The sequence below is a fragment of the Capsella rubella genome, unplaced genomic scaffold, assembly GCF_000375325.1.
Source record: "Capsella rubella cultivar Monte Gargano unplaced genomic scaffold, Caprub1_0 scaffold_3, whole genome shotgun sequence".
NCBI lineage: Eukaryota > Viridiplantae > Streptophyta > Magnoliopsida > Brassicales > Brassicaceae > Capsella > Capsella rubella.
The window spans coordinates 9,130,820-9,153,820 of record NW_006238921.1 but is presented as its reverse complement, the minus strand read 5'-3'; the positions used below and the strand labels follow the sequence as shown (position 1 = coordinate 9,153,820).

The 23,001-nt window shown below is 34.3% G+C and overlaps 5 protein-coding genes across 5 annotated transcripts; 4 read left to right on the top strand and 1 right to left on the bottom strand.

Moving 5' to 3' along the window:
• The first annotated feature begins 2,599 nt into the window (after window positions 1-2,599).
• LOC17890816 (fe-S cluster assembly factor HCF101, chloroplastic) lies at window positions 2,600-6,207 on the top strand. The gene is made up of 14 exons (XM_006297351.2): window positions 2,600-2,843; window positions 2,987-3,132; window positions 3,206-3,256; window positions 3,411-3,566; window positions 3,888-4,031; window positions 4,110-4,252; window positions 4,329-4,398; window positions 4,622-4,717; window positions 4,846-4,935; window positions 5,052-5,105; window positions 5,291-5,414; window positions 5,562-5,686; window positions 5,802-5,924; window positions 6,019-6,207. The coding sequence occupies exons 1-14, from the start codon at window positions 2,642-2,644 to the stop codon at window positions 6,091-6,093; spliced, it is 1,599 nt and encodes a 532-aa protein (XP_006297413.1). The 5' UTR covers window positions 2,600-2,641; the 3' UTR covers window positions 6,094-6,207.
• Window positions 6,208-8,756: 2,549 nt separating this feature from the next.
• Window positions 8,757-10,770, top strand: LOC17891269 (strigolactone esterase D14). The gene is made up of 2 exons (XM_006298246.2): window positions 8,757-9,291; window positions 10,114-10,770. The coding sequence occupies exons 1-2, from the start codon at window positions 8,903-8,905 to the stop codon at window positions 10,544-10,546; spliced, it is 822 nt and encodes a 273-aa protein (XP_006298308.1). The 5' UTR covers window positions 8,757-8,902; the 3' UTR covers window positions 10,547-10,770.
• Window positions 10,771-11,532: 762 nt separating this feature from the next.
• On the top strand, window positions 11,533-15,151 carry LOC17893440 (proline-rich receptor-like protein kinase PERK2). Its single transcript, XM_006299469.2, has 8 exons — window positions 11,533-12,467; window positions 12,746-13,258; window positions 13,370-13,456; window positions 13,543-13,613; window positions 13,750-13,826; window positions 13,910-14,057; window positions 14,160-14,321; window positions 14,686-15,151. The coding sequence occupies exons 1-8, from the start codon at window positions 11,723-11,725 to the stop codon at window positions 14,974-14,976; spliced, it is 2,094 nt and encodes a 697-aa protein (XP_006299531.1). The 5' UTR covers window positions 11,533-11,722; the 3' UTR covers window positions 14,977-15,151.
• Window positions 15,152-15,992: 841 nt separating this feature from the next.
• Window positions 15,993-19,503, top strand: LOC17892571 (3-hydroxyisobutyryl-CoA hydrolase-like protein 4, mitochondrial). The gene is made up of 10 exons (XM_006297718.2): window positions 15,993-16,274; window positions 16,355-16,456; window positions 16,789-16,841; window positions 17,271-17,405; window positions 17,498-17,594; window positions 17,924-18,053; window positions 18,178-18,356; window positions 18,695-18,822; window positions 18,899-19,000; window positions 19,204-19,503. Exons 1-10 carry the CDS (start codon window positions 16,055-16,057, stop codon window positions 19,303-19,305), a joined length of 1,248 nt encoding a protein of 415 aa, XP_006297780.1. The 5' UTR covers window positions 15,993-16,054; the 3' UTR covers window positions 19,306-19,503.
• A 189-nt stretch (window positions 19,504-19,692) lies between these two features.
• LOC17893087 (syntaxin-32) lies at window positions 19,693-21,783 on the bottom strand. The gene is made up of 5 exons (XM_006297991.2): window positions 21,435-21,783; window positions 20,867-21,123; window positions 20,569-20,744; window positions 20,165-20,368; window positions 19,693-20,068 (listed from the first exon to the last, which is right to left on the bottom strand). The coding sequence occupies exons 1-5, from the start codon at window positions 21,673-21,675 to the stop codon at window positions 19,909-19,911; spliced, it is 1,038 nt and encodes a 345-aa protein (XP_006298053.1). The 5' UTR covers window positions 21,676-21,783; the 3' UTR covers window positions 19,693-19,908.
• Window positions 21,784-23,001: the final 1,218 nt, after the last annotated feature.

The following is a 23,001-nucleotide window of genomic DNA, read 5'->3' as shown; positions in this document are numbered from 1 at the left end:
TCTATGAAGGTTTAATATGATAAGCCAACTTGTATCGTAGGGTAGCCAAAATAGTCAGATATGGCCAATGTGGGTTTTGTAAGAATTAAGTGGGATTAAGCCTTTGATAAAAAAAAAAAATCAATTGCGAATTACAGTACATGGAAATGGTATATCTATTTTTAGCAAGTTGGTGGAAGATTTTACAATGGAATTATTACGAAAAATGCCTTTTCGCCATTTTTTATCGAAAATTTTACGAATGTATCATTTTTTACTAAAATCTTATGGATTTGCCATTTTTGAACTTTTAAATATATCTATTTTTGATTTTTTTTTTTTTTGTGCTAAAAACGTATTTTATAATAAATACTAAACCCTAAAGATAATTAGAACCGATTAAACCCAAGCATAACGAGTAAAATAAATTTTTAATCATATTTTTCTAATCTACAAAAATGGTAAATCTATAAAATTTTATTAAAAAAAATGGCAAAACCAAAATATGTCACTAAAAAAAGTCCCAACTCATAATTGATCCTTTACAATCGCTAAAAGGTTTGCTTGTTTCAGAATTAGGAATTATTGTGTTCAAATACTTATCATAGTAAACAACATCTTATAAACTAGATATTATCTTTTCCAAACTATAATAACATTTTATTTTGTATAAACATGTAAAACCTTACATAGAAATATAGAATGGTAGTGTTTTGGGTGTATAACCAAATATTACATGACCTACTATAGAAAATTCTTTTTTAGTATTGTTGATCTCTCAAGACTCAAGAGAATTGATACAATATATATAATCAACTTATGCTTAACTTTATGAGACTAGAAAATGAACATGAATAAGTAAATTATATAAATCTAGAATTTATATTGTGTTAGGATAAAGAGATTTTAAATATTTATTTAACATGTTTGTTAGTTGAAATATAATTTGAGATCTATCATCTATATATTGTATCATATCTCTTGTGAACAACACTTATAAAGAGTTTTCTCCGAACCATTTATCAACTTATCAAGTATTTGAACATTGATTCTAACATTTTGTTAACTATCATGTTTTTGTTTATATGTTTGAAAATATTCATTTCTTCTATTAAAATAAAAATTACATTTTCTATATATGTAATATGATTTTTTTTTTTGTAAATCAAAAATAAATTCAAAAATTTATATAAAAAATTCATATCTATTTCTCGTCAACCACACACATTAATTAAAATGATACTCCATAATTTTTATTTTAAAAAACAACAATTTATTTGATTATTTATTAGTATTTTAACTTTTTCTTGTAAGAGAAATTTCTATTAATTATTATATTAAAATTCAAGAAGATAGTATCTAAATATATTATAAAATATGTAGCCTAATATTTATCATGTTATGTAGTAATAATATAAAGCAAAGAAAATATAAAAATTTCTAACATATCAACTGAACGAAATATGCTTATTTGAAAAAACAATTGCAATGTAAGTTTGCTGCTGATGATTTTAGATACTATTTTGGCCATACTCAAATTGGCTGCAACCAGTATAGTAAATGTGTTGGTCATGTTATTTTATTTTAACATCGAAAGAAAAGACTATGTTTAAGAAAAGAGGATTTCTAAGTATTGGTCATGTTAATTTAAATGTGTTTATCAATACTTAATACATATCGTTTTAAAATATTTTTCTTAAGAATCTCATTAGGAGTACTACTATGGGAGAGGAATAAATTAGTTAAGAAACTTTAATGAAGTTCTTAACATTGAAAAACCAAAAAAAAAAATTGTTTATAACTAAACTTTGAAAAAAAAATTAACAAAATAAAAATGGTTATTGCCTTATTGGAGATGGTCTAATACTCTAATGCAATAACCATAATTTATGTTTGCATGTGGTTTGAAGTCTGAGAAGTGTACTGATATGATTCACATAATTGAAAATAAATAGGATAATAATCTTTGCAATCGTTAATTACATATCAGATTGAGTAAATTTGTAAAATTAATTCTTTATTAAATACCAATAAATTGATATTTTAATATAAAATATAGATTTTTGTTAATTATTATTAATGTTAGTTTAGTAATATGGGTATTATAGAAATAGTTCTTAAATGAAACAAAAAGAGAGTAGTTTCAAAACTATAAGAAGATATAAGTTATTTTCCAACTTTTTCTCAAAAATTAATGAATATATCTTCTGTTTTCTCTGTTTTGATTTTGTTGGTTGATTATTTTAATCTAAAATTAGCTTATGGTTCTTTGTTTAGGAATTAACTTATGGTTTTTTATGAAGGAAATTTAGGTTTAAGGGTTTGTGTTTGACCAGACTGTCACATTTTGGGTTAGGCATCATATTATTTATATGTGTTCCCTTTAATTAATTTGATTTCAAGCTCACTAACTACATCATAGTTTTTCTTCTATGCAATTACTAATTAGTTGTGTGAAGAAATTATTTTCTGAACGTAATAATTTAATTTTAAATTTTAACGGTATCAAAAAGAATAATAATAATAATTAAAAAATAATAATTAAAAAAAAAACCAAAAAAAAAGTTTTGAAAAGGTTTTATCTTTTAAAAGAGTAAGCCATGATCAAATTATTACAGACCGCTAGTTTTGGTTTTGCCACTCTTCTTCTCTCTTCTCTAGCATGCCGCTTCTTCATCCTCAGTCGCTGCGGCATCCTTTTATCGTGTTTCAGTCAACAACCACAAGAAGCAATTCCACTTCAAGATTGTCACTTTCTCACAAGTTTCTCCATTCTCAGTCTTCCACCATCTCAATCTCCAGGACACGAATACTCAAACGGGTCTCTCAGAATCTCTCTGTATCTAATTCTGTTTCCGCTCAAGGTAATAAAGCTTGTGTCTTTTTCACTATTTGGCCTCAAAGTTGTATCTTTTTGTGGTTATGGTCTGATTGAGTCGGGTCTGCGTCTGAGCTACTACATCAAAGGAGCTAGTTATGCTTATGTTTGGGTGGTTATTTTGCACAGCTAGTGGTACTGGTGAGAGTGTTGCTACGACATCAGAAAGAGATGTGTTGAAGGCGTTGTCTCAGATCATTGATCCTGATTTTGGGACAGATATAGTTTCTTGTGGTTTTGTGAAAGATTTGGGAATTGATGAGGCTTTGGGAGAGGTAAAAAATACCAAATTGTTCTGTTTTAGATTGTTTTTCAAGGCTGAAACATGTTTATTGTCTTCTGTTGTAGGTTTCGTTCCGTTTGGAGCTCACAACACCGGCTTGTCCAGTCAAGGACATGGTACATGACAAAAGCATCCAATATTGTTTTATCACACTACTACTACTTATTAAAATGTGGAGCTTTATCCTAAGTTATATAAGTAATGAATCTGTCTTTAGTAGATTCTAGTTTTTGATGGATTATAATATGATATGATACAATTGTTTTGTAGTTTGAGAACAAGGCAAATGAGGTAGTTGCAGCACTTCCATGGGTGAAGAAGGTCAATGTGACAATGTCAGCACAACCAGCCAAACCCATATATGCAGGGCAGCTTCCCCTTGGTTTATCAAGAATTTCGAACATTATCGCTGTTTCAAGTTGCAAGGTACATATATCTTCAAATAAATTCCCATTCTTTGTAGTTCTTGATGTCTCTTTTTGTACTGAAGTTTGTACTTATAGTTTAGTAACTATGGAACGCTATGCAATTTTGAATTTTACATGCTCCTGTGCCAAAGTAGTTATGGTTATTTCTTAGTTCGTTGTTGAATTCTTATTTTTGTTAACCAGTTAATGGATATAGGGTAGATATAAATAAAACAGGATTTGGTCTTTCTTCTTTTGAGACTAGAAACTTATCTGCCATATCTTTCTTTACTTCCATCCCTTTAGTTTATGACACGCTGTTGTTAGATGAACATTTCAGGGTGGTGTTGGAAAATCAACAGTAGCCGTAAATCTTGCCTATACATTAGCTGGTATGGGTGCTAGAGTTGGCATCTTTGATGCGGATGTCTATGGTCCAAGTTTACCAACCATGGTCAATCCTGAGAGCCGTATACTGGAAATGGTAATTATATTCTGACTCACCTTCTGATAGCAGTAACACCAAAAGACTAACTTTTTGAGTTTTTTGTGTGTTCAATAGAACCCGGAGAAGAAGACCATCATTCCAACAGAATACATGGGGGTCAAGCTGGTCTCATTTGGATTTGCAGGACAAGGGCGTGCCATAATGAGAGGTCCTATGGTGTCTGGTGTTATAAACCAACTTCTGACGACAACTGAATGGTTTGTTCATTTCAGTAACATCATGACTTCATGTTTTTCCAGTAGTATTCATAATCTTAAGGGGAATTTGATGCAGGGGAGAGCTGGATTATCTTGTTATCGACATGCCTCCTGGAACTGGTGATATACAACTGACCTTATGTCAGGTTCGGCTCTGAAGATCATACAATCATGTATACTTGTAGTTCGCGACTGCAGCATTCAGTCAGATTCATAGTGAAAGTAAATGCAAAATATACTTGTGCACACGCTTGTTCTGTAGCATGTAACAATTGAATAACTTTGCTTCTGCTAGATGCTATGGCTATTCATTGATCATTTTTTTCTTTTTTGATGTATCTTATACTATTATGATATGCATGGTATCAGGTTGCGCCTCTAACAGCAGCAGTAATTGTCACCACCCCTCAAAAGTTGGCGTTTATCGATGTTGCTAAAGGTGTACGAATGTTCTCAAAGCTAAAGGTGTTTTCCCTATTCAATAAAGTATCATTTTCCTGATATAGAGCTTGTGAACTTGCTTTTCTTCTTTACTTTGCAACAAACAGATATGAACTTCCTAGATTATTTTCTTGTTTGGTTTTGCGGAGTAGGTGCCTTGCGTTGCTGTTGTAGAGAATATGTGCCACTTTGACGCTGATGGGAAACGTTATTATCCTTTTGGGAAAGGTTCAGGTTCAGAGGTAGCTGATTTATGCCGTCTCTTATTTTCACTTGAAGTAACCAATTGAAAATTTCAACAGGAACATGTACATTAAGCACATTTAGATAACTTCTGACAATACATCTCTGGCTGCAGGTTGTCAAGCAATTCGGCATACCTCACCTCTTTGACCTCCCCATTAGACCAACGGTATGTATATTTCCATATGATGTCGACTTTTATGAAATATCACAGTTGCATCTTTAGCTTTTGACATTAGTTAATGGAAAAAACTCATTTTGATCATTCTTTCCTATTATCAAGTGATTGAATAGTAATATTACTGGACTTATTGTTCTAAACTGGTTTATCTTTTATTTCTTCTTGATTGTTAGTTATCTGCTTCGGGGGATAGCGGAACTCCTGAAGTAGTGTCGGATCCACTAAGTGATGTTGCCAGAACGTTCCAAGATCTTGGTGTATGTGTAGTGCAACAATGTGCCAAGATACGCCAGCAAGGTACAACCCAACTATTCATCACTATGAACCTCCTATTATAAAGTCATACAACAAACATGTTAAAAAAACCTTCCTTTCTCTTTTAGTATCAATGAATGAGTTAAGTTAAAGACTCTTTCTTTCCTGTGTATTGTATGTTTATAACAGTATCAACGGCTGTAACATACGACAAATATCTCAAGGCAATTAGAGTGAAGGTACCAAACTCAGACGAAGAGTTCCTACTGCACCCTGCAACCGTCAGAAGAAATGATCGATCTGCCCAAAGCGTGGTACGGAAGACATTAAGCCCAAGAATCCACTTCTTCCTGAAGCTTCCTTTGTTTTCTGTCTTTAAACTTAAAAACAAGAATTCAAAATGTCAATTTCTGGATCTTTGTTAAACAGGACGAATGGACTGGAGAGCAAAAGGTTCAATATGGGGATATAGCAGAAGATATCGAACCAGATGACATACGGCCAATGGGAAACTATGCTGTCTCAATAACCTGGCCAGACGGTTTTAGCCAGGTATATTTAATAAAACTTTGAAATCAGAAACTAACACAAAGAAACCAGAACATGTTGAGATGTTTATGAGTCTTGGGTTTGGTCCCTTCTGCAGATTGCTCCATATGATCAGCTGGAAACAATTGAACGGCTAGTAGAAGTTCCACCACTGTCTCCAGTCGAAGTCTGATACTCGAACGAACAATAGTTTTTTCCCGTTTATGATCTCTCTCGAAGAACAGAATTTGTATATTCATTCATATCAAGGAAAATACATTCAATTGAAGCATAGTTATGAAAACTTGCAAAGAGAGTAACCATAAATATAAGCTTTAACGTTTTCCTTATATAAACTACAGTTGTATCCATAGCTTTTGCACTAGAACTTGATTAGTCTATAACTCTACTAGCTAACACCATAACAGCATTGCAAAGGCGATATATAACCTTTTCATAAAGGCATATTTGTGTGGACGTCGGACGTACATGGGTGATAATACTATAAGAGAAGAAGTTGTATGTCATTTTCGTAATAAATGATGATAACTTTTCATTTTGATCAAAACACATGATCGTGGACCATGCATGTGCAGAAGAAGAAACTTGGTCGTTTCACCAATAACACATACTAACCCCGTTTTAATCGTTGCAAACTAAAAACCAAAAAACACGAAAAAAAAACCATGATGAAATTATATTGTTTTATTTGTCCAAACTAATCTTCAAGATATGTGAAAAGAACTCATATTGTTGTTATATATAGAAATTTCTTATGTCTAGGGCGACTTCACTACGACTTGGCTGGATTTGTCAGTCATCATTCATCACAACTTGTGAATCAAAAGAGTTTACAAAAGAAGTAGTAACATGAAATGGAATCTAGAGATTGGGGTAATATGATGATTAATGGAACAAAACACGTGGTGGTGGTGCATGTGTGTATGTATGTATATAGCATTGTAATGGGATAGAGAGATGATTGGTAATGTTAATAGAAGTCATTTATGTCGGGGAAAGAGAGTAGGAACCGGCTTTTAAAAGCAAAAGGCAATTTGTAGTTGTACTCTCTTCTCTCATTTTTATTCAGTTGTCTCATTCTATGTTTCTAACACATCAATTCCCAATTTTTGTGGTTTTGGAAAGCTTAAAATCTTATCTTAAGACAAAAGTTAAGAAAATCTCAACTATCTTTTTCTTCTTTCCTTAACTCAAAACGTGATTTACAATTTACAAAAGGTATTGAGTTATTCATTTTGTATGTAATAACTAGAAAGTTAAAGATGTTTCTATTCTTTTATTTCTTCATTCTTTGACCGAGATGTTACTTTACACTGAATCGTTTTATGATGAACTTGATAGAGAAAACTAATGTATAGAAAATGTTAAAAATTTTGATAGAGAAAACAAAAGACGATGATACCATACAAGCGTGACATATTCTTGATTAGGAGGAGTCTTATGTATTTATATGATCTATGTCAATGTGTATGGAATACTATTGTAACTAGGGTTCCTGAAAGTTTAACTTTACAATCTCAAAAGTACTATATATATATCAAGAAGTGATGGTGTGAAAATGGACTAATTTGGGTAAAGTTAAAAAAAGAAAGATGTGTGAATGGACAAGCCGACAAGGTAATTACTACACGACAACCCCAAGCTTTTTATTGTATTTAACATATCAACCTTTAAATTTGTACTTGTACATTAACTAAACTAAAATGTAACTTTTATTCTAATCTATTTTTACTCTAAGTCAAAAATCAGGATATTGGAAATTTCAAATATATTTTTTCTGAACTTGTGGTGGAATAGTGAATTAGTGATTGGTCCAAATTAGGAAGAAGAAAATGACAAGGTATGGACAAAACTAAACTTTTGCGGTCTGGTCCTGCAGATTCCTCATGTGCGGTTGTGTGCCTCTTGTCTTTTTCTTTTGGACCAAACTATCTCTGGTTTAACCTTTGAACTAATATTGGGACCTTACACTTTTCGTTTTTAACATTTTAGAGGCTAGAGCTTCTTTCTTCTCATTTGCTATCACTAAGATTAGAGTTTGGAGAATCTTGTTCATTGTTAGTTCTTGTTAAGCATCTTTTATTATTGCTTGAATGATTAACATAGTTCTGATAAGCATTTAAGACAACACCTACAATTCATCTTTTAAGAGATCATAGCCATATTTGAGTGAAGTATTTGCAGCTATAGCTTAAAAGATTTGTTTCAAGAAAAGTCAAATAAGTACAACGTTTTTTTTTCTTTAATCTCATACAATTTTTTAATACCAATTTTTCCCAGTTGGTGGTGGCGAGATTGACTCCATGCACAGCTACTACTTTTGAAATATCAAATAAAGAGGATCACTTGTGTATACCACTAAATATGTGTTTTCAGACTTATTATAAACATATTACTAGCATAGCAACAACAAAAAATATCGACCTTACGTAAGAGTAGTCTAGGGGATATAAACAAAAAATGGTTGTATCATTGTAAAGCGAAAGGTCATCATCTTATACGTTTTCTTATACGAGTACTTCTATGATTAATAAAACATTGATGTTAATTAATTTATTAGAATTCGTCATTGTGTTTCATTTTCATTGACTACAACATGATTTAGATTAATGGTTTATGTTAGTTTATGCATTTTTCACGTACAAACAAAAGTAGTTTATATTGTTTATCTCGAATCCAAAATAAATATACCTTCTTTATACCAAAAAGTAGAGATTCGTTTTCACATAGATAATTTATTTTTTATGATGGGTATTGTTTTATCCTCGCTAAGATGCTATGTAGATAGACAATGAATACAAAAACAGCCATTGTTGAAAAGGCCATAAATGTTTGGATGTACAAAAAATGCGAGCCTAATAAAATCGGTGGTTGGATGTCAATTAAGAACCATAAACCTAATCCATCTCTCTTCTCTCTTTATATATACGCACACAACTTATCAAAGCTCTTGTCCCATCTAACAAAACTCTCTTGTAAGCATGGTGGTTAATCAGAATATATCCGGCCTTGCATCCGCTATGAACGCCAAAATCATCGGTTCTGGCGAGAGAACAATGATCTTGGCACACGGTTTTGGAGGCGACCAGTCGGTTTGGGACAAGATGATACCGGTCTTGTCCCAATCTTTCAAAATCTTGGTCTTTGACTGGCTTTTCTCTGGAGCCGTTAAAGACCAAACTCTTTATGACCCTTCAAAGTATAACTCTTTAGATGCTTTCTCAGATGATCTTATTGCTCTTATGGAGGAGTTGAAGTTTGGTCCGGTCGTTTTCGTAGGCCATTCCATGTCGGGTATGATCGGTTGTGCTGCTTCTATTAAAAGGCCCGACTTGTTTACAAGTCTTCTTCTCGTTGGTGCTTCTCCCAGGTATGCTCACTCCTACTAATTATCACTTCCCTTAATTATAATCAGAAGTGAAAATCAAATACATGTGTGTAATCCAGTTCTGAAGATAATATCATCTAGGTAGATAAATATAATGAAAACAGATGATTAAGAACTATAACTTACGTTCGAAAGAGAGATCTAAATTCGTAAAGTTATACATTTCATCGATCGTATAATATTCCTTCGTGAATATGTGTTTCATGAAGAAGACAAAAAACGTATGCTTTACGATAATATACTATATTAAATGGTTTTTTTTTATGTGGATGATATCTATATGTAATGTTAGTGTAGTACTGTTGCCAAGTGTAGAACATGTGGACATTGTCAACTTCTAGCTTATTGGATGAATATGACATATGATCACCACATCTTGTCCTACTTCCAACTTAATTCCCTGCAGTCTACGCACATATACTACTAACATACATACATATATGTGCATGTTACATGCATACCAATATGGCACATGTGTGTGTTTTGTATGAAGAGAACATGCATATCAATATATTATCAGTTGTTTTTCAAGTTAGAAGTACTAAAACTTAACCCATCTTAATATATCACGTGGACCACTAAAAACACACTACTTTTCATATATATAGAAAATTATTGAATGGGAATTAATTGTTCAAAGTATCATATTTTGACTGATTACTTTAGATATTTATTATAATTATAGGTGAGTATAATTAATGCAAAAGTTGATAATGTTTGACTATAAATATACGTTCTAATGCAACGTACGAATTATATTTAGATGATCAAATCAGTAACGTTACTATATGGAAATGCAAATAGGTACATAAACTGTGAGGACTACGAAGGAGGGTTTGAGTCAAAAGACATCGACACAATCATCTCAAACATTGGCTCCAACTACGAAGCATGGGCGGTTGCTTTCTCATCCATCGTGGTCGACCCGAGAGATTCTGACTCAGTCCAAAGGTTTGAGAAGTGCCTTAAGAAGATGAAGCCCGAGACGGCTCTTGCCATAGCTAAGATAGTTTTTGGTAGCGACGAGAGAGAGCTCTTGGGACAAGTGTCAGTGCCTTGTCACGTCATACAGACTGGAAACGACGTCGTGGTGCCTGTCTCCGTCGCGTACTTCATGCAGGAGAAGATTAAAGGGAACTCGACGGTGGAGATCATCGAAGACGCCATCGGGCATTTTCCACAGATGACCTCGCATTTGGAACTGCTTGGTGTCATGAGGCGTCTCCTCGAGTTTTAAGAATTAAATTCATAAGAGCTTCTTGTCTATATATATGATCGTATTACTAAGATAATGAAGTGTGTCCATTAGTAGTATATGTTTTGTGTAATATGTAACGTGAGAATGTGTGTGTTTTTATTGATAGCTTAAAGTAATTTACTAAGCTTTCAAAAATATATATGGAGTTAAAAAGGGACCGTGTGCAATTTATCGGTTATACTTAATTGTGCATCACTTTGGTTTATTTGTTTAAAATTCAATTGGTATTTGCATATCAATCAATATGAAGTGGAATCAATTTGACAAAAACAAAAGATTTGACCAAATCAAACTTGACAAATTATCATTTCAATTACGTAGTTGACTTCTTTTTTTCTTTAGATTAAGCGTCTCGTGGGTTGCTTTAAGAAAGATAATTAGAAGAATGGTATAGGTTATTGACCCGGATACAATAAGGATAATTATTTACTTAAGACATATACTATTATTTTATCTGAAGAGCAAATACATTATCTGGAAATTAGACCAAATCACATTTGATATAATTGGCCAGTTTTTAAGAACCTCTTGATAAGATATGATTTAACAAAAAAAAAATGATTTAACAAAATACTTATTTACTGCCCGTTTGAGGTTGACTAGATTATTTTGTTGTAACTTGATGTTAAATATAGTAACACTATAAATTAGTGGAAACGTCAATGTAATAATAGTTGGCTTTCGGACTACAAGCTTGGTTCCGGTCTAGAAGCTGATTTAGTTTCTGATTTTTATCAAATTATTTATTTTCAACAAATTTTTCGATAAAACGTTGCACTAATAGTACAAACGCTTATTTTTTCTTTTAAATATAATTTAACATTAAATTAAAAAATAAAAATAAATAATAGTTGGCTTTGGTAATTATGCTGGTGCAATCTCTTGTTCTTAATTTCCTTAGCTCTCCTATATTCAATTTGTTAATAGACTTAGAGAAGTTAGAACAGTAAATGTTTGAGCATTTCGTATGCATCTATATATCGACCAAACATTTTGTTTATAATGATTGACTAGTCCATTGTCCAAATTACGACAAGAAGTAATCAAAACTCAAACTCTTAGTCTTGGTGGCAGCAAATGATGATCACATCTCTTTTCCCGCTTCTAACATTCATCTTCTGATTCTGTCGTAGTTTTTGTAATTGGTGTGGAGAGATGTCATCTGCGCCGTCTCCGGGTTCTACTCCGTCAACTCCACCACCACTTCCTCCCATTCCTCCTATAGCTCAGCCTCCCGTTATCATTCCTCCTATACCTCTTCCTCCCGTTGTTCCTCCTATAGCTCAGCCTCCCGTTATCATTCCTCCTATACCTTTGCCTCCCGTCGTTCCTCCTATACCTCAGCCTCCCGTTGTTCCTCCTATACCTTTGCCTCCCGTTGTTCCTTCTCCGCCTCCGCCTACACCCATTCCTCCTCCACCTCCGTTGACACCTTCACCTCCTTTGACGCCTTCTCCTTTGCCTCCTTCACCTCCCTTGACGCCTTCTCCTCTGCCTCCTTCACCTCTTTTCACACCTTCTCCTCTGCCTCCTTCACCTCCCTTGACGCCTTCTCCTCCGCCTCCATCTCCAACTATTCCTTCACCTCCCTTTACCCCTTCTTCTCCACCTCCACCTCCTCCCTCAAAGCCTTCTTCTCCTCCGCCTCCGTCTCCTTCTACCCCTTCAACTCCGCCGCCTCCCTCTACGCCTACTCTCGGCCCTCCACCTCCAGAAAGTCCCTCTAGCGGTGCCGGATCTTTATCGCCACCATCTCCCTCTTCCGTTGGTATATCGACGGGAGTGGCGGTTGGACTCGCCATCGGAGGAGTTGCTATACTTGTTATGGTATTGACTTTGATTTTTTTCATTTGTAAGAAGAAACGACGAAGAGACGAAGAAGCACCTCCTTCTCAATTTGGTAAAACAAATACCTCAAATTAAATTAAATTAAATCAAGAAATCAAATCTTGAACTAATATTAATTATTCCTCATTTTCTATGACTTATCTACATTTTCTATAGTTTATCTACATTTTCTTTGCACGTAGGTGATTTTCCAATATATAGGGAAACAAAATATATGAATATGGAAACAAAATATATGAATATGCAATTTGCGAAAATTATATTACATTTTTGTTTGTAGACATCTTCAAACTTGTATTTTGAAAGATCTGATGTTCTTGTGTTTGTCAGCTGGAGGCCCTTATTACGGTGGGCATCAGCAACAAAATGCATCGTCACGACAATCGGATCACGTGAGGACATCACTGGCACCACCAGGTCCACCACGTCCTCTACACTTCATGAGCAGTAGTACTAGCAGCGGTGGCTACGACTCAAACTACTCGGATCAATCGGTTCTTCCTCCACAATCTCCAGGGCTTGCATTAGGCATCTATCAAGGCACTTTCAATTACGATGAGCTTTCAAGAGCCACCAATGGCTTCTCTGAGGCCAACTTGTTAGGACAAGGCGGTTTCGGATACGTGTTCAAAGGTATGTTGCGTAATGGGAAAGAAGTTGCTGTTAAACAGTTGAAAGAAGGGAGTTCACAAGGAGAAAGAGAGTTTCAAGCAGAGGTTGGGATCATTAGTAGAGTTCACCACAGACATTTGGTTGCTCTTGTCGGTTATTGCATCGCCGATGCTCAAAGATTGCTTGTCTATGAGTTTGTTCCCAACAACACTCTCGAGTTTCACCTCCATGGTTAGTGAAAAAATCCTAAACTCTTCTTATACGTACGTTTTAGTTATTGCATGCTTTAATGTTTTCAATTAGTGACGATTTTATTTTTTTTGGGAATTGAATTTTTGAAAGGGAAAGGACGGCCTCCAATGGAATGGAGTTCAAGATTGAAGATTGCTATTGGTTCTGCCAAAGGATTGTCATATCTTCATGAAAATTGTAAGTCTAAGATATATATGAAAAAAATATATTGAGTAGCTTTTGAGAAAAAATAAAATAACCCATATGCATGTTTGTTTATTCAGGCAATCCTAAAATTATCCACCGTGATATCAAAGCGTCAAACATACTGATTGATTTCAAATTTGAAGCAAAGGTATATATATCAATCATCTTTTTTTTTTCTTCTTCTTTCCTTTTTAATGTTTCCATGCATGCATGAAGGCATAACATGTAACTTGGTATGATATTTTGGTGAAGCATTAAGCAGTGTGTGTCTCTCTATCTTATAGGTTGCTGATTTTGGTCTTGCCAAGATTGCTTCTGATACAAACACTCATGTATCTACTCGTGTTATGGGAACCTTTGGGTAAAGAGAATCTTGAAGCTACTAAATATGTACTTTTGTGTGAATGTTTACATATTCTGAACCTTTTGGTATTGGATCTTTAGGTATTTGGCTCCAGAATATGCTTCAAGTGGAAAGCTCACAGAAAAATCTGACGTCTTCTCATTTGGTGTTGTGCTTTTGGAGCTAATAACAGGGCGTCGCCCTATTGATGCAAACAATGTCCATGCAGATAATAGCTTGGTTGATTGGGTAATTAATATAAATTTCAAATAATCTAACACTGCACGTAAGTTCTACAACGTGACTGTTGATTAATGAAGCAAAATCTATGTTTTTGAATAATTGGAACAGGCACGACCTTTGCTTAACCAAGTATCCGAGATAGGAAACTATGAGGTTGTGGTTGATACAAAGCTGAATAATGAGTATGATAGAGAAGAGATGGCTCGTATGGTTGCTTGTGCCGCAGCTTGTGTCCGCTCTACAGCTCGCCGTAGACCTCGCATGGACCAGGTAACTTGATTAGAAGCCTAGAACTAAAAGACTTGTAAAGTTTTTGGCTTTGTATAAAAATTACTAGAATTATTTATATATGTATAATTATATTTATTTATAGTATGATAACTTAAAATTAAAAAATAGGTTATTTGTACTTATTTTGATTCCGGTTTTGTTTTTGGTTTATCCTGAAAAATTATTGTTAGATTTGGGTTTAGTGTTCATGCAACACCACTTGATTAAAACCTGACTTGAAGGAGAATGTTCCAACATGTTTTAGCTACATTTTTTTTTTTCATTCTGCCAAACATTAGTCATTTAATTAAAATGCTAATGATATACTAATCTAATGCTTACTTGGTCTAAAAAAAATGAGCAGGTTGCACGTGTGCTAGAAGGAAACATATCACCGTCAGATTTGAACCAAGGGATCACACCGGGTCATAGCAATGTGTATGGCTCATCTGGAGGAAGCACGGATTATGACTCGAGCCAAGACAATGATGGCATGAACAAGTTTAGGAAAGTTGGAATGCTTGAGACTCAAGATTTGTATAGTAATCCTATCAGTGAGTATGATTTGTACCCTTCCTTGTCGAGCACTGAGGTTCAGACCACACGGGAAATGGAGATGAGAAATGCTAAAAGACCTGGTCAAGGTTATGGTTAGAGAGGCGAGAAATCACATAGCCCTTTTTCAAATTATTGTCTTCTTTTAACTATAGAGATTTGAGTAATTGTGTCATAACTCTAATTGAACTACGATAAACAAGATACAGTTATACTGATTTTGTGGTTTTCAAGTTTTTTTCTTTGGTGTATATATTTCACTAGAAGTTGTGAGGTTAATATTGAGGTTGGATTCTTGAGAAGAAAAAAAAATTGAGGTTTGAAGATGAAATGTTGATTAGTAATAGTTTGGACGAGTTAGAATTGTTTGTTTGTCAAATTCGTTTGAAAGTTCGAAATCTCCATCGGACTGAATTATCTTAAACCATCTTTACTGCAGTACCCTATGTAAAACACTTAAAAATAAAATAATAATATAATAAATGACTGTAATGTCATATTGTGTTAAGTATCGTTACTGACATTGCTTCAAGAAGAAGCGGTACTCAAATATTGATGTATTTTAATTTTATTTTAGATTTACTTTTTTGCCAAAAAACCATTAAGCAACTTCCACCGGAGGTGCCTTTAGTAAGTAACTATCTTGATATTTGTGTAGGATTACCAAAATCCTTTTAGAATATGATGTTATGCAAGTTTCAAAATGTTGCATTACTTCCAAAAAGTGTTAACACTATTTTTACATTAGAAATTAGATGAACTAACTATTTTAATGATGTTTTAGATAAAAGCACGAATATTAAAAAAAATTAGAAACTAAAATTTATTTAACAATTTTTCAAAAAGAAAAATTCAACTAATTATAAAATTTAAAGAGTCAAAAATATCACATGACAATAAAAAATAAGTATCAAAATTTGTAAATTATCTTATAAAATAAATAAGACAAAAAAAAAAAAAGTTGGACAGTCTAATAAAAAAAAGGAAAATCTTTTTTATTTCATCATTCTAACATAATCACTACTGGGCCTGTTAGTATTGGGCCGAAGGACATATTTCCAGAGTAGTGAACCCTTCCACTGAGGTAGAGTACTTTGGTAGTTGGATCAGTCAGGATCACAATTACTGTGTCTGATGTTTGATTTCTCCGACAGACTTGGCATTGGGAAATAACAGTAATGATCAAGACTTTGTCTCTGGCTTCTGCTCGCATCTTCTTCTCCAGAACCTCTCCAGCCATTTCTATTCGCTGCTGTAAGCTCTCTTCATCGCATCGTCGGGAGTTCACTACTGTGATGGCCAGTGGAAGCGACGAGTTCGTGAAAGGACATGTTTATCCAAATGGAGTTGCTTTCATCACTCTTGATCGGCCTAAAGCTCTTAACGCCATGAATCTAGGTCCGTATTAAGAAAGGCTTAAGCTTTTTATGTAATGAGTCAAACCCAAGTTGAATACATTGAAGAAACTAATTTTGCAGAAATGGATTTGAAGTACAAGAGCTTGCTTGATGAATGGGAATTTGATCCTAGAGTCAAATGTGTTATCGTAGAAGGAAGCACACCTCGGGCCTTTTGTGCTGGTAAAGAACCTTCTTTTGTGTGTGTGTTGATTTGTGGATTCTGGTTTTTAAGATTGTAGTTGCATTTTATAGAGAATTAGTCTTGGTTAATGCTAGATTTTTAGTGCTTCTGTGATGGTTTTGGAGTGACCATTTGATGAATGGTGCAGGGAGGAATATTAAAAGAGTTGTTGCAGTCTTGCAGATATGAATCATGTGTTATTGGCTGCCTTGGCTTTTTGTCCTCTGTGTTTTGTTTTTTTTTTGTGAGGTTTTTGTGGATTCATTTTCTTGGATCAAAGCTGTTTTAAATGGATGGAAATTTTGTAACCATGGTCTAAGTTTATCTGCAGGAGGTGATGTGAAGGAGATTACTACCAAAAATCAGTTGTCTGATATGATAGAGGTCTGACTGTGTTCTTTTTATTTTCCATAAGTCAAGATATGAAGCTTATTGAAACAGAAACAGAATCGATTAGACATGCAACAGCAGTGAATTTAGTGTTTTAGAAAACCAATACGTGTTGTGTTACCTGATAGTACAAAGCAAGCACATTTTTCTATTATACTGTAATTTTTATAAACATACTTGAAGTAGTAGAAAACTTCTACCTTGGTAACAGTAGGTGGTCTATTTTGATCAAATTAATCTGTGTGGTACTGACTCTTTAGTCTAGGCTTTTAAAGATATTCCATGAAGCGGCCCTTGTTCACCTTCAGTTTCGCATAATTTTTGTTTTCACCTTTAGTTGCTTTAGTTCACTTGATTACCCTCCAAAATGTTTTTCTTTTCTTTTGTATGATGTCCTAACTTCATTACTTTGCTTCCTTTTAGGTATTTACAGCTGAGTATGGCCTTATATGCAAGATTGCTGGATACAAAAAACCATATGTCTCTTTAATGGATGGCATAACAATGGGCTTTGGTATTGGTCTTTCTGGACATGGCCGCTACCGGGTGATAACAGAGGTAGAAATAGTATATACTTGATCTGAAATTTTGTGCTGATAACATTTAGCATGGATTCCTACCTCTGTCATTGTTTTATTACCTATTTCCAGAGGACGGTCCTCGCAATGCCAGAAAATGGAATAGGCTTGTTTCCAGATGTTGGTTTTTCATATATAGCAGCTCAAAGCCCTGGTAGAGGATCTACTGGTATGTTCATATTAACAGGATCTTAACTTTATATTAGAATATTTTAAAGAATAAGGGAGCAAAGGTCAGTTATATTGTCTCTAGGTCAGCTTAGGTTCGTTCTCAAAAATTACAAAACTTGTGATTATTGCTATAGTACCTCCCAAGTTTTGCTTTCGGTAATTCAGTCAGATTCATTGTAGAAGGAATTTTCTTGCTTTCATGTCAATTGTTAACCTGATCATTATGTTCAAAGAAGTATGTTTCATATTGCTGAGATCCTCTACAATGCACATATCAATCACTGTAATATTCTTTAACTACAACTTTTCAACCATCAAATTCTGCAGGTGCTTACCTTGGTATGACTGGGAGAAGAATTTCCAAACCTTCAGATGCACTGTTTGTGGGCCTCGGAACACATTATGTACCATCTGAAAAACTAGGTTCACTAAAAGAAGCCATTTTGTCAGCCGACCTGTAGGCCTTCGCAGACTGTTTTGTTCGCATATTTTGGTTGATTTCATGTGCATATTTCATATCAATGAGCTTTTTGTATTACTCCTTTTTTGTCTCTCATGAAGCATATGTGTTGGTGATACAGTTCCCAAGATCCCCATCAAGACATCCAATCAACTTTATCAAATTACAGCAGTGGTCCTGAATCTGAATCCCACCTCAAAATGTTTTTGCCTCAGATAGAATCAGCTTTTAGTGCAAGTAAGTCTGTTAAGGAAACAATAGAAGAGCTGAAGAAGTACCAGCAGAGCACTGAAGCTTCAGGTATTATATACATCACGCTTTTAAGGTTTCGGTGAAGATTATTTTTGTTCCATGTTTTCTTAGTGTTTTTTATATAGAAATACCAAACCCTTGGTGCGTGTGTGGTATCAATAAGAAAGACTACTCTTCACGATAATAGAACCTCTGCACATCTCTAGTAGTGGCTACTTATAAAATAACTTCTGTGCATTTTGATGAAATCAAACATATTTTTGACTTTCTGCGAGTTCTAACTGAAACCTTATGGATACATGTTCACTTATTTGTTGTTTACAATATGATCAAATTGAAATCGTTTTATCCTGCCTCCGAAACTTGGATACAACGTTTGTGTACAGTTGCAGAATGGGCTAACGAAACACTCGAAGGCCTTGTGAAAGGGGCACCGTTTTCTCTTCACCTAACGCATAAGTACTTCTCCAAAGTTCTTTGTGCAAAGGGTAAAACTGACAACGAGATGGCAACGGTGAGTCCAAACTCTTTTTTCCAATTACGTTACAAGTTTTCACTAGTAAGGCTTAAGTTCTCTTTCCATCTTGAAGCTTAATGGTGTGATGAAAACTGAGTACCGTATTGCTCTAAGATCTGCTTTGCGCAGTGATTTCACTGAAGGTGTTAGAGCAGTCTTGGTTGACAAAGACCAGGTTTTGTCCATCATTTCTCTTTCTGCTGTTTATACATTCAGTAATTCAGTCTGTCACATGAAGTTTGCGTCCACTAATGCCATTTTAGGGGAAATTTTGACGAGCAGAGTTTATAAACTTAGACATGTCTCAGTCACTGTTTGTTAGCCTCTGTTGTCTCTCCTCACTATAAGCTCATTCATTAGTGGGGTTTTTTTCCGCAGAATCCAAAATGGAAACCAGCAAGCTTAGACGAGGTAGATGAGACAGAAGTGGATTCTCTCTTTAAGCCATTAAGTCCTGGACTGGAAGAGCTAAACGTATGAAAAAGCGACTTACCAAACAACATACGATACTTGCTTACCTTACCTCATGGATTGGTGGATTATTGTGTTGCAGCTTTTTAAATATTTTGTTCAACTCGTAGATTAGTAAATATTTTCTAATAAGTTGTCTCTCTTTACTTTTACGGCATAGTGTGTTACCATCAATTCATATATTTACAGGATTTTATCCTTCTCAAACTACTCCAAACAGTATGAGTTATTTTCTAATAAGTCGTCTCTCTTGATCAATCTGTCAATATACCACTCTTTTAACTTAACAGGAAATGATACAAAACCAAATAAATAAATAACAGAGTAATCAATAAACAAAGTACAAACGGAATAAGAAACATTCCTAATGGTAAGCAAAAGAAGTGGTAGTGAAAAGAGAAGCAGAATCACAAAAAATTGTTTGGAAAACTTGAAAGCAATTTTACATGGAAGTGACATTATATATCTCTATTAATCTGAACAGAGCACAAGATCCTTTTTTTTCTCTTTTAGTCTTTACATGTCAATAGGATACGACAAGAAAAAAAGAAAGAAGAAGAAGCTCGTCTAGATGTTGAAACTCTTTTAAAATCAATTTTCAGAACTCAATGTTTACGCCACGAAGAAGAGGAAAATCATGAGAAATGCAATGAGTACGAAGAAAATCTTCATCATCAGCCATCTGTTTGACGATATACTGTTGAGATACCTGGCCAGTTGGCTCTGTGCGCCTTCCACATTCGCTAATGTATCTTCCATGTTTTGATCGATCCTGTACAAACCGGTACCATATTATATCTATACTTTGACGTTTCCAAACAATGTGTTCAATGAATCTTAAAACATTATCAACATGAGGAAGACCAACCTGATAGCAATCTCCCCTTGCTGGGAAACCATGGTTGCTAGTTGTGTGAAGATACTGCCTAGCTCATGGATTGTTGATTCGACGTTGTGTAGAGCTTCAGCTCGGCTCTGCATATATGTGTCTTGCAAGGGGACCATCTGTTGCTGTTGTTGTTGTTGTTGACTCTGCTGCAACAATGGTGAAGATTCGGCCTCTCCCTGCTTCCTGTAAATGTAGAGATTATGTACGGTCTTGAGTTCTTGACAAGCCAAATTCTAAATTGAGCAACGACTGCCATGGTACAGGTATACGATTCTAGTAAATACATAGCAACTTTCTAGACTCCCATTAGACAAATTCTTAGCCTGATTTCAAGAGGTAAGCTGTATTTTGCAACTGTGGTTATTAGGTTAATAGTACTTTACCATGGGACTAACTGAGATGACGATGAAGAAGCCCCATTTGCCCATGGAAGAGGAGCAGATTCACTAGCAGCAGCAGCCTTAGCAGCCAAAGGGCGCTGGCGAACGAATGGGTTTGTTGATTCTTTTGAAGCGTTTGAAGAGAAAAGTTGCCTTCGATTTTCATGGATCTTCATGTTCTGCAATATCATACATGTAATTCATAGCTCAGACTAGCATCATTATACTAACAATAAGGTAATATCCCCTTCTGAATATTCATGCTTTATCGATAAGAAATCCAAGGAAACAAAGAAAGAACCTCAGTTCTCATAGTAAGAACATCCTTAAACTCTTTGGTAGTGTCCATCAGACGATTCTTTAGATCGTCAACAACTGTTGCTGAGAAAGTAGTTTTATCCCTATCTCTAGAGTTATTCCCTTCATCATTCTGAGAGCTGCGGAACACTTGAAGGTCGATAAGAGCAGTATTTAAAGCAGAGATCTCTTGCTTGACGACTACTGTCAGCTCTTGTATCTCCCGAGTCGGATCATCAAAAACTGATGTCTTCTTTGCAACTGATTTGCAAACAAATTCACAAAGTTAATACATTATTCACACACAAAAAACAGCCTCTTCCATTCCCTACTATAACAATGAAACGTTCTGAAGTACTAAAATAAGCACTTGAGAAATTAACACCACTAAACAAATCGGTTCCACGAGTTTACGCCCCTGTGTGGCAGAAGCCATGGTGGTGCCTATGCTTCTCAATCCAATCAAATGATATCTCCTGCTACGATCTAGACCATTTCTAACTCTTAAGCTAAAGCCATTAGGTTATAACTTATCCAGATTCACAAGATGCCACTAATATCAAACAACTTACGTTTCGCAAGCTTCGAGAGCTTCTGCGAGGTCTGATTAATAGCTAAACCAATCTGAGCAGCTCTCCTGTTGAACTCAGATCGTTTATTCAGATCCTCTCTTCTCCCACCGTCGCTTCTATTATTACCATACGGCACATTACTATTCGCCGCCGGAGCAATCGATCCCCTTAGACTCTCCACAATTTTGAAAAATTCGCCCGTCCGATCTCGATACGACGATTGCCCATGCCTCACCGACATTATTATTCTTCGAATTCGTTCGAGAAACTTCGGATCTGGCCTCTCTCAGAAGCAAAATCAACCAAGAACCTATAGAGATTGAAACGAAAATGGGATTCGAATCTGGTGATCAGAAAGATGATAAAAAACCGGATTTGGAGCTTAAACCGATCAACGCGTTGGTAGCAAATTTTTTTTTATCAATTTTTGGTCCATTGTGTTTTCTTAAATTTAAGATTTTGGCCCTATATTTATTTATTTGTTTTGTATGGTACCCAAAATTAGTTTGCGTTACAAAATCGAATGTTTCAATTTCGAGAAACGATTCTATATTTTTATTGGATTTAGTAAATTCAGGTTTTTAAATTCGTTGAAACTCAACATAAAATGAAAAAATCCTATATAGTAATAATAATAACACCGATAAATACTTCTATGAATTGAGTTTTTTCATCGTAATTATTTTCAAAATATATTTTTATATTGATAACTATTTAAAAGAAAACTAAAATAGTTAACCGTATTAAATTTGCCATCTTAGTTGTGTTAGAAATTCTTAAATGGAAAATTTCATTTAGCTTTGTCTTAAGATTATTTGTTTTTATCGTCGTATTCGGAAACTTGTTTGAGATTTTTTCAACTTACTTGTTTAGCTTACCGGGTTACGAAATCTCTACTTATTAATTTCAAAAGTTCAGCTCTTACCATAATAAGAGGAAGTAGATGTTATTTAGATACACTAAACGAGTAAGCTGAAAAAAAGAAGTGTGTTTTATTGTGCTTTTTGGTCTAAGGTTTAAGCCTTGTGCTTTTTCTTAGTTGCTGATTTTACCCTCTTACACTTTTCATTTGAAATCTTTTGCTTTGTACTTCTAATGTTTTTAGTTTTCTTTTCATAGGGCCTAATTTCTAAAGAAATTTTGTCTTTCTCCGGATCCAGCTATGGTTCCGAAAACATTTATGTCGTTCACCGATTTATAGTTCCTCCTTTTGTATTTTGTATCTATCTTGGTGTGAACCCAAGTTTGTTAATAAAACTTCAGTCGACCAAAAAGTATTTTTTTTTGAAAAAATCATAAAATATTTAACCAATTTTTAATGTAAAAGTTTGATTAGTGTCGACTACCCTTTTGTAAGAAATAGATGGTTTAAATAGCAACTTTTTCAAACTTTATTGTTATGGTATTGTTGATTATTCTTTTAGTTAAAACATAATATATGAGTTTGTATATATACAGTTTATTCTCTAAAAAAAAAAGAAAAAGAGAGTTGTATTTTATGAAATATTAATGTTAGGTCCACATTACTACAAAAACCTGAATATGAAAAAACATTAGTATTCAAATC